At 37.0% G+C, this 13,594-nt stretch overlaps 1 protein-coding gene across 1 annotated transcript; it reads left to right on the top strand.

The window, feature by feature from the left end:
• The first annotated feature begins 140 nt into the window (after positions 1–140).
• CISD2 (CDGSH iron sulfur domain 2) lies at positions 141–13,319 on the top strand. Its single transcript, XM_061419546.1, has 3 exons — positions 141–243; positions 10,536–10,750; positions 12,225–13,319. Exons 1-3 carry the CDS (start codon positions 141–143, stop codon positions 12,312–12,314), a joined length of 408 nt encoding a protein of 135 aa, XP_061275530.1. The 3' UTR covers positions 12,315–13,319.
• The last annotated feature ends 275 nt before the right edge of the window (positions 13,320–13,594 follow it).

Here is a 13,594-nt window from a genome sequence, read left to right as displayed (position 1 = left end):
TCTCAGTGCAGGCGCCCAGCCCCGCCCCGGCCTGGCCCCGGCAGAGAGCGCCGGTAGGCCGCTTCCGCTCTGGGCGCAGGCGCAGCAGCTCCGCCGGAGAGCCGCGGGAGTCGGGCGAGGAGCGGACGCCGCTGGCCAGGATGGTGCTGGAGAGCGTGGCCCGCATCGTAAAGGTGCAGCTCCCCGCGTATCTGAAGCGGCTTCCAGTGCCCGAGAGTATTACAGGGTTCGCCCGACTCACAGGTAATCCTGGCCTTCAGCCAGTCCCCATCCTTGCAGGCTTCTCCACGCGGAGGGTGGGGGCGGGCATCTGAAAGTCCTTCGGCCGAGGGGCGGGGCGGAGCCTGGCGGGTGGCGCGTGACCTGGGATCCCACTCCAGTATTCTCGCCTGGATAATCCCGTGGACAGAGGAGACTGGTGAGCTACAATCCGTGGTTTCGCAAGGAGTCGGACAGGACTGAGCACAGCACCCCCACTGCCACTCTCACTGCAGTCGCGGAATAGGTGGGCACGCGCTGGCACTGCATCCTCAGAGTGTGTGTGAGGCCACATCCTGGGACTTGGCGGCCCCCTGAGCTTATCTTCGTGTCTGTCTGCAGTGTCCTTCCGTGTTGAGAGACCAGGTTTTTGCAGAGAAGGTGCTGAGTTGGGAACAGGCCCATTTTTTTCATCTCCGTCGCTCCCTGCAAGGTTGCTGGTTTATTTTAAAGTAGGAAAAGTCGTTATCCAAGGCTCAAAGGCTCTGTGTATCAGGCCGTCCCAGCTCTTGGCTGAGTTTGACCCACATAGTGTGGGTGTGTCTGTGTGAGAGAGAAACACACATACACATGTATTTGGTGGTTTTATTTACTAACAAAATTAGACAATTCCAGTTCCATGGGGGAGTGTCAACCTGTCATGGGGTCATTTGAGGTCATCACCGTAACTATGGGCCTGGAAGCAATTTAGTTTACTTGAGTTGGAGGAAAGATACTTTTGCTGGCATGACAGACCAAAAATTAGAAAGTGAAATTTACTGATGACATGTAACATTTGCACTTAAGTTCCCTCCTTTACAAAATACAACCCACAGCGCGGGATTTCATATCTAAAAGATGAACATTTCCCGAATGCTGCCAAAACTTGGAAGATATTGTTGGGTTCTGAGCTTTACAATGCAAGTGACATATGGGTAAACCAGACTCAGGGACTGATTAGGATGATGGTGGGGGAGGAGGGAGGGGAAGCTGGTTATTGATAAAGCAAACATTGAACTCATATGTTCTGACTGATTACCAGGGAATGTAAGCATGAATTAAGATAATTTTGAGGTAAATAGGGCTGCTTCTGGAGCAGTTTAGACATCTATGGTAGCTGACTTAAAACGCAGTATTTGGAAGGCTGACAGGTAGAAGAAAAATAAGATGTATTTTGTGTAGACCAGAAGACAACTAGGGCCAAGTTAGTGATTGTTATTTGAACATGGGTTTTAGTTGCATGTTAAAGGAATTCTTTTTTTTTTTATTTTTTAATTAGAGAATGCTTTACCTTAATAGGGTGCTGTGAGAGCTATCCCCTCTCAGAGATTTAAAAAAAACAAAAGGCGGTGTCTGGTGGTGGATAGGTAAGATGTGGTAAACTAGGTCTAAATCTAGTCTAAATCTAGAGATTCTTTAAATAATAATCACAGACATTTGGTTTGTTGACAAATGGATTGTGAAAATTTAACATTTTTAGGTGTTAAAAGGTTTGACAGAAAGCATGTAATTGAATAGAAAGAGTGGTAACTGAGTGAAAGTGAAAGTGAAGTCGCTCTGTTGTGTCCGACTCTTTGTGATCCCATGGACTGCAGCCTACCAGGCTCCTCCGTCCATGGGATTTTCCAGGCAAGAGTACTGGAGTGGGGTGCCATTTCCTTCTCCAAGGGATCTTCCCGACCCAGGGATTGAACCCAGGTCTCCCGCATTGAGGGCAGACGCTTTACTGTCTGAACCACCAGGTAACTGAGTAATAAACACTAAAAAAAATCGATACATAAGGAGAAACATAAAAGTAACATAAGATGAAAATGCTTGCAGATCAAGAGTTTGTAAACATCTTAGTCCTCTTTTGATTTTACTATTTTATTCTGATGGATTACAGCAATTATGTAAAATTTTGACTTTTTCTCCCCTTTTTTTACATCACAGTAGGCCTAACCATCGGAGAAGGCAATGGCACCCCACTCCAGTACTCTTGCCTGGAAAATCCCATGGACGGAGGAGCTTGGTAGGCTGCAGTCCATGGGGTCGATAAGAGTCCGACAGGACTGAGCGACTTCACTTTCACTTTTCACTTTCATGCATTGGAGAAGGAAATGGCAACCCACTCCAGTGTTCTTGCCTGGAGAATCCCAGGGACAGGGGAGCCTGGTGGGTTGCCGTCTCTGGGGTCTTGCAGAGTTGGACACGACTGAAGCGACTTAGCAGCAGCAGCAGGCCTAACCATTTCCCTGCAGCTGGAAGTTTTGAATGTTTTTAATATATATATTTTATTCTTAATGTTCAGTGGGTAAGTAGCCCTATACCAATTATTTTTTCCCTCTTTAAATTACACCTTTAAATGTATTCATTAAATGGTAATAATACATCAAAAAGATACAATCATTTTGTGACATTTGTTCCCAGTTGCCAACTTACTTTCTTAATAATTTGTGTAAATTAACTGATGAGTTTTTAGCAGTCAAGAAAGAAAAAAAAATCCCCTTACTCCCATGCCAACCTGTGCATGCTAAGTCAACTCTTTGCCACCCTATGGACTGTAGCCTGCCAGGCTTCTCTGTCCGTGGGATTCTCCAGGCAAGAGTGGGTTGCCATTTTCTTCTCCAGGGGATCTTTCCAACCCAGGGATCAAACCCAGGTCTCCTGCAGCTCCTGCACTGCAGGTAGATTCTTTACCCTGAGCCACCAGGGTGAACCCAGTTTAACCTTAATTATGTGTGTTGATTCTGAATGTGGCTGGTTTTATATTAAATTTTTCCATAAATAGAGTGTAGATGAAGGAGACTGGAAGGTATGATATTTGACTTAATGACTAGAAGACTTTCAAACTTTTTTTTTCCCTCTCAAGAAATTCTGTCAACAAATATTTAATTCCTATTAAGGCATTAAGGAAACTCAACCTAAACCTTTTCCCTCTTGAATAAATAATATATAGTAGTTTCTTCTTTGACGCTCTTAAATACTTAATGTGAAGAATGATTCTCAGAAATAATGACAACTCTGATAAATATCTTTATAGTGCGTATTTAACCTGTCGCATTACAGTGTGTCTACATTTTAGTTCTCATTGTAATGTCCATTTGTTTAGGAAATGATGTTTGTAATAATTACAAAAAATGAGACAGTCTGCTTTGCACTGGACAATGATAATATGACAGTTGCAGAATCTATTGTGGAGCACTATGGAAGAAAAACTTCAAAGACCAATTTCCTCTCTGAGCTGCGTCTCTTGATTAGATTGTATTAGCTAATGACATTTGGATGTCTTGAATGAACTACTTTTAGAATCCATCTTAGACCTTTTTTTGGTTGAAATAAAAACCTGGAAGATAACTTTTCAAAATAAATTGTTTAAAATGTCTACCAGATCAAAAATATTTTCATTTCTTCTCTATGATAATTAGAGCAAAAAAAAAGTTACATTTCACATTATTGTTGCCTGTTTTTCCTTCCGTATTTGGATCCAGTGGTGTTTTAAAGCAATTGACTCTCTCATGATGACTCTGCATTCTTAGTAAACACTTGGAGATCCTTCATTACTGTACAGTATTTATAGACAGCCCTTACCTGTCAAGACAACTTTGTCAAAAACCTGTCTTTGTTTGGGTTACATTGTTAACAGTGAGGCTTTTAAGGTAAATTAGTATAATTCCCCCTTTTAAAGTATATTGTATTCAAATATATTAACCTTTAAAAAAGCTTTCCCTGTCATACAACCTTTTAAAATAGAATAACAAAAAGCTTCCCATTCAAAAGTCAAAAAAGTTTACTTCTAGATTGAAAAGCTAGTTGTGAAACTGAATATAGTAGTTCTTCCCCACTTAAAAAGCTAGTTTCTTTGAAATGTAATGGTTTTACTCTTACAGCTATGAATCCTTGGACTGTAATATTTTTCCCAGAGTAACACAAATATGTCAGAGCTGACACTTTCAAGAGGATTAACTCTAGAAAGTACCAGTTTTGAGCAAAGAATTAAAGAAGTGGAACAGAATTGAAAACATATATCCACAGAAAGACTTATACAAGCATGTTCATAGCAGCCTTATTCATAATAATCCCAAGTTGGAAGCAGCCCAGGTACCCACCATCAGGAGAGTGGATACACAAATTATGGTGTATTCATGGAATGGAGTACTGATTAGTAATAAAAAAGAATGATTTACTGATCTACTGCATGAATCTCAAAAATTTTATAGAAAGCCTTTGTCTGTAGGAATCAGTGTCGAGGAAATAGACTGAAGGTGGCTGTGTGCTGTGCTTAGTTGCTCAGTTGTGTCTGACCTTTTGTGACCCCATGGACTGTAGCCTGCCAGGCTCCTCTGTCCATGGGGATTCTCCAGGCAAGAATACTGGAGTGGGTTGCCATTTCCTCTTCCAGGGGATCTTCCCAACCCAGGGATCAAACCCAGGTCTCCCGCATGGTGGGTGAATTCTTTACTGTCTGAGCCACAAGGGAAGCCCAAGAAAACTTGAGTAGAGTGGGTAGCCTACTCACTCCTTCTCCAGGGGAACTTCCCAACCCAGAAATTGAACTGGGGTTTCCAGCTGAGCTACCCCAGAAGCCTAGACCCACTCCAGTATTCTTGCTTGGAGAATCCCATGAACAGAGGAGCCTGGCAAGCTACAGTCCATAAGGTCCCAAAGAGTTGGACATGACTGAAGCAACTAGTTGGGATCAAATGCTTATGTCTCCTGCATTGGCAGGAGGGTTCTTTACCACTAGCGCCACTTTGGAAGCCCCTCAGTGGAGGCTAAACAGTGTCTTTAGTTGTCACAGCTCAGAGCTGAACACCTGAGATCTGTTTGTTTTATTGTATGTAAATTTACCTTTTTTTTTTTTTTTTAAGAAATGGAACAAAAGATGAATTTTCTTAATAGGAAAGTGTAATAAATGATTAAGTTCAAGCTAAAGAGTTGCATTTATTAACATGTAAATAATAAAGTTTATTTTTAAAAGATTAAAGAATTTTATTTCAGAAAACTTATTTTTGAGACTTTGGGAAAATATTTACATACTGTAAGTTGTAAAAGTTTTTTCCCCTTTTTAAAGAAAAAAAAAGTTTTTTCCCCTCTTCCGAGGTAGACCAACTAAATTTAAAAGTCAGTGTAATTAAAAAGCTTTTATGAAGAACAATTTTGATGTCATTTAAAACATTTTCTTCCATGTAACCACTCTGCAATTTAGAATTCCTCGTGTCATCAAGTATTTGTTGAGCACTTACTGTGGGACAGGCAATGTTCTAGATACTGGGACACTGTTCTGTTTATAGCAGTGAGTGGAAAAATTGATTATTAATTTCATTTTATTGGCCCTTTGGTCCTAAGTAGTCTTTACGTGGTAATAGTAAAGCCATCCATTAAAAATATTTTATTTTCATCTTTCTATAGTTCAGAAGTGAAGTCATTTCTATGTTTTACCCATGTTGATACATTAGAAAACATTAGAAAATATTTATGAAATTATCAGCAATCAAGTTACCAGTGTTATTTTTATGGGATCATTATATGCAACCTTTTGAAAAGTAAGAAAAAACAGAGCAAAATAGAAATGAACAGTGTTACCAATTCTTGACTGGTGGGATTACAAGTTATTTTATTTTTTATACTTTTTAAAAATTTTCAGATTTTATAAATTAAATGCTATTTCTGGTAATCCTTAAACATTTTTAGAATGTACTGTACAAAATACACATTAAACCTAACAATTAGTGGGTAGTAGATTTCCCTTTACAGACCTAATATATCTGCCGTAGCTCAATATATATTAAACAGGTTCATAAGAAATAGCCAATCTTAAATTTTTTAAAAAAATTTCTTGTTTATTCTGTATTTCATATTTACCAAAAATCAGCTCTAACATATAATTTAAATGATTTAATTGAGCTTTATAGGCTGTATTATTTTCCTGTATAATTTTTCCTGTGCTTAAATTGAAGTTTGTCATCTTTAAAAGTAAATTTTCCCACATAAGACTGTTGTATAAATTATTTTGTTGTAGGAAATAATAGTACCTTTCATCACTGTATTCCTACGATGTTTTACCGAGGAATTAAGTGTTGAAAGAAGAAAATTTTCTGAAGTAAATTTTAAAACAGCATTCTATTTATTCCCTGAGATTTGTAGGTTAAGATAGGGAATGTTAAACTTAAGAATCTAAGTTGAGGTTATCATCTTTACATGTTCATTCTCTTAACTTTTTGACTTTGATTTACTCAACCTCTTGAGACTTTTAAATTTCGTAGTATACATAATAATGCTTAATGTTATACTACATTCAAAAACATTTATTGAATAAGTACTGGTTCAAAATATTGTACTGGATGTTGGGGCCAATAACAGTCTAAGACATTTATTGCCTGATCTGTAAGATAAGTGTAAATAAATAATTACAGTACAATGTGAGTGAGAAAGGGACTGACATTTACACTCTAGATGTCATTTATTCGTTCATTAAGTCACTTAAATTCATTCATTCGTTAAGTCACTCATAAAACATTTATGAGGTTCTACTTTGTGCCAGGAAGTGGAGCTCCTTTTCCTGTAGGATTATGGAGGAATCAACTTTGTAAACTTTGTATGATAAAAGAAAATGAAGAAAAGGGGCTTGAAAGCAGAGGAAGGAGCGATTGATTTGCTTTGTGAAATTGAGAAAGATTTCCCTGGTGGCTCAGATGGTAAAGCATCTGTCTACAATGCAGGAGACCTGGGTTCCATCCCTGGGTTGGGAAGATCCCCTGGAAAAGCAAATAGCAATCCACTCCAGTACTATTGCCTGGAAAATCCCATGGATGGAGGAGCCTCATAGGCTACAGTCCATGGGGTCCCGAAGAGTCAGACAGGACTGAGCAACTTCACTTTAATTTTCTGGAGGAAGCAGTATTTGACCCTAGTTTTAAAGGGTCCACATAAATGAGTCAGGTAGACCACAAGTAGAAAGGCACGGCAGACAGAAGGAATCCCTCATGCAAAGGACACAGGAAACCTGCCACTAGGTAATCAGTAGCTTTGGCTGGCTCTAAGTACAAGAGGGATGGGATATTTGTGGGTGTTGACACTGTCAAAGTAGCCTTCCCATGTCATAGACATGGTACTTTGTGGAAACTTGGTCTACAGCAGCACCATCCAAAAGCCTTTTGGTGATGATGGAAATGTTTTCCGTGCTATCAAACATAGTAGCCACTAGCCACACATATGGAGAAGGCAATGGCACCCCACTCCAGTTCTCTTGCCTGGAAAATCCCAGGGATGGGGGAGCCTGGAAGGCTGCCGTCTATGGGGTTGCACAGAGTCGGACACGACTGAAGTGACTTAGCATAGCATAGCATAGCATAGCCACACATAATAGCTCTGGCGCTATTAAAATGTGACTAGTGTGTCTCAGAAACTAAATTATGAATTCTACTTAATTTTATTTAAATAGCCACATGTATTAATCATGTTTTTTATGTTCTATTTTTTATGATAATTGGACATCTTGGGGACCTTGCTGGCCAGGGAGGTTTGCCCACTCCCCGGACTAGCTGATGCCAAAAGATAGTAAACTACTTGCTTGTGAGCGTATTTTTGATATGCAAACCAACCAATCCAAAGCCTACACTCCAAACACCTTTATCTAACTCTCACTTACCAAGCAGTATTCACCCTGCCCTAAATCACCCAAGGCCAGATATGAGACAGTTAGGGACTACCTCTCTAGCCCAAAGCCCACTGAAATTATTCAGGCCAATACTAAACTGTTCACTGTGCTTTACCTTGCCTTTTCTGTAAACCACAATAAAGGCTTGTGCCCTTTTCTCTCACCTTGCTCCTGACCAAGCCTCATACTTACCTATATGGTCATGGGTGGCCTGTTGTGCTCCCTCCTCTTGTGAATTGTAAGTAAACTTTTCTTTCAAGGCAGTTGTATCCATGTCTGTTGTCTTACCATATCTGATTATAACAAAATCCTGGGTGCAAACAAAACTGTGGCTAGTGGTTACGGTCTTGGATAGCAAAGATCTATAAATAGACCCTTAACCCCAGGAAGCAGTTCTTTGTCATTTTCAGAATGTTAATTCACTCAGAGTGTTTCTGTGGAGTGTCTGCACTTTTGTTAAGAGACTAGAACAGATCAGCCTGACTGGCAAGATCTTACCCTTACAGAATTTCATTCTGGTGACTGAAAGATTATATCCCCAAAGATTTCTGCCATGTAGTATTGTCAGGTTGAGTCGGCAAAATGTTTTTTCATAATCTTAATAAAAACTACCATTCACTTTTACCTTCTCTGTGCCAGGCACTCTTATAGGTGCTGCACATATGTAAATAGGTTGTTTCATCTAGAGCTCATAACAAACCTTTGGCATGGTGTTATATCAAAAATAGCTTCGTTTTGGAAGAGTTAGTATTAAGCCAGCCTTTTAATAGTTGAATAGTAAGAACAGTTATCTCTGGAGAGTAGTTTTACTGAGAGAAGAACAGATAAAATTTTGGCTCTGTTGAATTTCATTCATAGTGACTGAGAATAGGCTTTGTACTTACTCTCCTGGGCTAAACCTGCTTAAGCTCCAGTTTACCCACATGAAAAATGGGAATAATAATGGTGCCTACTAAATTCAGTTAACACAATGTTAACTGAGGTATTATAGTTGCACTCTTAGCATAATCTGTTCATTTATTATTAACAGTTATTAGCATGCCTTAGCATATGACCTTCAATTTTTCTTTTTCTCCATTAAGCTACAGTGCTTATTAGCAAGGTGTCAGTTAGCACTCAGTGAATGATGACAAGTGATAACTCTTAAGGTCAGAAGGGATTCCCTATGGAACCCAGCAGAGGCAGTGTACTAGCCAACATTTGATAAATGCATGCTGAAATATAAATATTTTGCCTCCTTGGTGTGTTTCTCTCTGCAGACATAGAGAACATTTCATTTATGTCACTTATATTTCCTATCCCCCAAAACAGTGCTGAGTACAAGAGGCTTTAATGAATACTTATGAAGTAAGATGTATCTAATAATGAGATTATTTAGTATGTGAAAATTTCACCTAGCTCTTTAAAATAGCTTTTACACAACACAACATTTAGGTTTTTCTATAGGAATCACACTATGCCTTACCAAAAAATGTAAATTAAAGCACTGAAGACATAGTCTGTCTGAAATTATAAATCAGTGGTAAATAGTTTACAGGAAATTCTGTTGTATGATTTTAGACATGGTGGAAATGTTTTCTAAACATATAAAATTGAGTTTTATTTATAATTATGGTGATTGTAATTCCTGAAATAAAACTAAACACAAATATACTTAGGATAATGAGATAGGGTATTGGATAGAGGGTTTATTTCTGAAAACTTTGTTTTCCAGTTTCAAAAGTCTCAAGGCAGTCCACAAATAAAATGAAGTGGTCCTAGGTACTGGTTCCTTGATATTTATTCACAGTTTTACAAATAAGGTAAGAAATTAGAGTGAGAAGTAAAGAATTAGCTGAAGGGTGAGACATGCTATTTAAGTTCTTTAAAAAATTTTTTTTAGTTCTAATGAGGTGGATGAAACTGGAGCCTATTATACAGAGTGAAGTAAGCCAGAAAGAAAAACACCAATACAGTATACTAACGCATATATATGGAATTTAGAAAGATGGTAACAATAACCCTGTATACGAGACAGCAGAAGAGACACTGATGTATAGAACAGTCTTTTGGACTCTGTGGGAGAGGGAGAGGGTGGGATGATTTGGGAGAATGGCATTGAAATATGTATAATATCATATATGAAACAAGTCGCCAGTCCAGGTTCGATGCACGATACTGGATGCTTGGGGCTGGTGCACTGGGACGACCCAGAGGGATGGTATGGGGAGGAAGGAGGGAGGAGGGTTCAGGATGGGGAACACATATATACCTGTGACAGATTCATTTTGATATATGGCAAAACCAATACAATATTGTAAAGTTAAATAAAATTTTTTTAAAAATTCACAAAAAAAATAAAAAATAAAAAATAAATTTTTAAAAACTGGAAAAAAATTTATTTACAGTAGGTCCTTTTTTGGGGGGGAATCAATGAAAGTTTATTAATTTATCATTAGCAATTGGAATAAGCAGTTATTTGGTACTTATATGCAACAGGTATTGACCTAGGTAATTTACATGTATTATTTAATTTTAAAATATTTATGTTTCATTTTTAACTAGACTACAGTAGCTCTTTGTTGGTCACAGCATAGCAGTCTGTACATGTCAGCCCCAAACTCCCAGTCCATCCCTATTTGAGTCCTTTTTCAGACTCTTAACAAATCTGTAATTTTAGTTTCAGAATGGCTTCGGTTGTTGCCTTTCCTTGGCGTACTCGCACTACTTGGCTACCTTGCGGTTCGTCCATTCCTCCCGAAGAAAAAGCAACAGAAGGATAGCTTGATTAATCTTAAAATACAAAAGGAAAATCCCAAAGTGGTGAATGAAATAAACATCGAAGATTTGTGCCTTACTAAAGCAGCTTATTGTAGGTGTTGGCGTTCTAAGACGGTAAGATGTCCATTTACACATACACTAAAATTTTGTGCAGTTAACATGGTTTTGCTTCTTAAATCCCTGGTTTTGAGGTTCTGTGAGATGAGAGAATTTTCCATAGTATTCAGCACTGAAAATCTGTTATAAATTAAAGTTTGCCTCTTCTGATCAATATACTTCCTACATTAGGAAAGTTAGAGCAGCACGGAAACTTAATTGAGCAAGTTACTTAATCCTTAATCTCTGTCAGTTTTTTTTAATCTGATAATATCACAGAAATTTTTGAGGATTTAGTGAGATGATGTATGTATAGTACAGTGCCTTCTATGTAGTATGAGCTAGTGAATGGCAGCTGTAATTATGGATGATTTTGAATATGGAAATTAAAAAGGAATTTGGTAGATGCAACTAGATTATCATATGATGTGAATTAAGTCAGACAGAAAAATACCATATAATATCATATATGGAATCTAAAATAAGACACAGATGAACCTACTTATGCAACAGAGAATCAAGGCAGAGAACAGACTGGTGATTGCCAAGGGGGTGGGAGGTGGGGAAGGGTGGAGTGCGAGGTGAGGGTTAGCAGATAAAGATTTTATATATAGAATGGATAAACAACAAGGTCCTACTGTACAGCATAGAAAACTATTCAGTATCCTATGATAAACCGTAATGGAAAATAATATTTTTTAAAAAAGAGTGTATATATGTGTATAACTGAATCACTTTGCTATACAGCAGTATTTTCGACAATTTGTAAATCAATTATATTTCAATTAAGAACAAATAAATAGACAAGGAGGAGGAGTTTGGAATGATACATTGTAAGTAGTTGATGAGATCTGTTTTCTTCTGCTACTTTGGTCATAGGCTATTTGAGACTTTAAGAACAATAATGTTCATCATAACATCATTTATAATAACAAAATCTTAGAAACAATCTAGATATCTGATAATAGAGGAATGATTACAGTATGGTATAATACAAGAGTGCACATAGTAAATAGAGGAAAAAAGATACCAAATTGTTAATTATTACTTATGAGTAAGTTTTTAAAAATATATTTTATAATGTTTTTTAAAGTATTATAGTGTGCATAAGTTTTATAGTGAGAAAACATGAACGAATTTAATTTGAATTTAAATTACATCCTTTAAAAATTTAAAATAATTGAAAAGGTAAGCTCAGAGTTAGAGCTGTATAAAAAATAGGAGCTTATTTTGATCTCCCTTTAAGACTATCATATTGACTTGTATGGAATCATCCAAAGCTTTTAAAATCTGCCAAATAATGAAATACTTAAATGTTAGGTTTGCCATAGTATTGGAAGGTAGTTAGCTATAGAATATATCTGTTGCTCAGAAAAGCTATCTGTTTTTTTTTTCTCCCAAAGTAATGGACTTTCTTTATAAGAGCATGTCAAAAATATTTCTACTTACTGACTCATTTGAAAAATAACATCTGCAATTTTTTCCTTTCTAGTTTCCTGCCTGTGATGGTTCACATAATAAACACAATGAATTGACAGGAGATAATGTGGGTCCACTAATACTGAAGAAGAAAGAAGTGTAATAGTAATGAATTAGGATGGAATTCAATTCTGTGCTGTAAAAAGTTAGAACAATATTTTTGCATTCTTTGTTTATAGAAGATCTTTCAAATGGTGGTCTTAATTATTGCTACTGGTTGAATAATTATTTCTGCCAATTTATTTTCTTTTTACACTACTGTTTATATTTGATACTTTGTATATTCAAGCAGTCTTTATATAGAAATTAAATGACAGTTCTTTCATTCTGACTTCAAAGAATTAATGTATCTTCCTACAAAAAAAAATCAACATTTTTAATTTTAATTGAGAAGGTTTTGGCAATGAGGGCAAAGCTGTTTGAACATCAATATTTTCAACGGAATCTATACTTTATAAATGTCTGCCTCCACTATTAAATATGTATATAGTTAGTACCCTTCTGTTTTGATCATTTGCAGTGATTTTTTTCCCCTTCCATATTTCATTCTTTTTAGGTCAGTAAGAAAAATATTGCTGTCAGAATTGCTTGAGTTTTCAAAGAAAAAAACTCTTTGCTTTTAAAATATTGTTCTCTATAAATGTGAATACCCGAATTTCAGAAAAAACAGGAACTGGGTATAAAGTTTCAACCAGGAACAATTATTTACATTATAAAAGACTTGTTTATAAAAGGTTTGTTTGTGTCTGTTTACATGTCTTGTGTGTGTGTATGTCAGAGCCGTCTGACTCCGTGACAAAGTCGGGTAGGATGGCAAGACTACTTAGAGCTCAACTCATGAGCTGCTGCAATTTGAAGGTCAGTTAAAAATAAAGTAAATCTGGTACGGCTGGATCCCTTTGCTGTTCACCTGAAATTATTACAACATTGTTAATTGGCTGAACCCCAATATGAAATAGTTTTTAAAAATCTGAATTTATAGTAATATGATAATAGTTCATTGTTCAAAATTGTATCTGTATAAACATTTTCCTCTTCATTACAGTGTAAACCAGTAAAACAAAATACAAAATGTGTGCAAAATAAACTTATTGGAGAATCTTTAAAACTTTCGTAGTTTTTTTAGCCTGAGTCAATTTAATTTCATATTACAATTCTTATATTAATAGCTATCAGTCAGTCCACTGTGCTTTCTTTATATATGAAGACGGTTCAGGAGGCAGTCATACTTAATTCTTCCAATAATCATCAAAGCTAATAGTTACTGTGTACTTATGTAACAACACTGCACTAAGCATGATACCTGGATCTTTATGAAGAGTTTATCACATTTAATATCAAAGCTTCTGTCGATTTAGGTGATCTTGAGTTTCTGGTGAACAA

The sequence above is a fragment of the Bos javanicus genome, chromosome 6, assembly GCF_032452875.1.
Source record: "Bos javanicus breed banteng chromosome 6, ARS-OSU_banteng_1.0, whole genome shotgun sequence".
Classification (NCBI taxonomy): domain Eukaryota; kingdom Metazoa; phylum Chordata; class Mammalia; order Artiodactyla; family Bovidae; genus Bos; species Bos javanicus.
The sequence above is the reverse complement of the archived record's forward strand: the minus strand, read 5'-3'. Positions and strand labels throughout refer to the sequence as shown.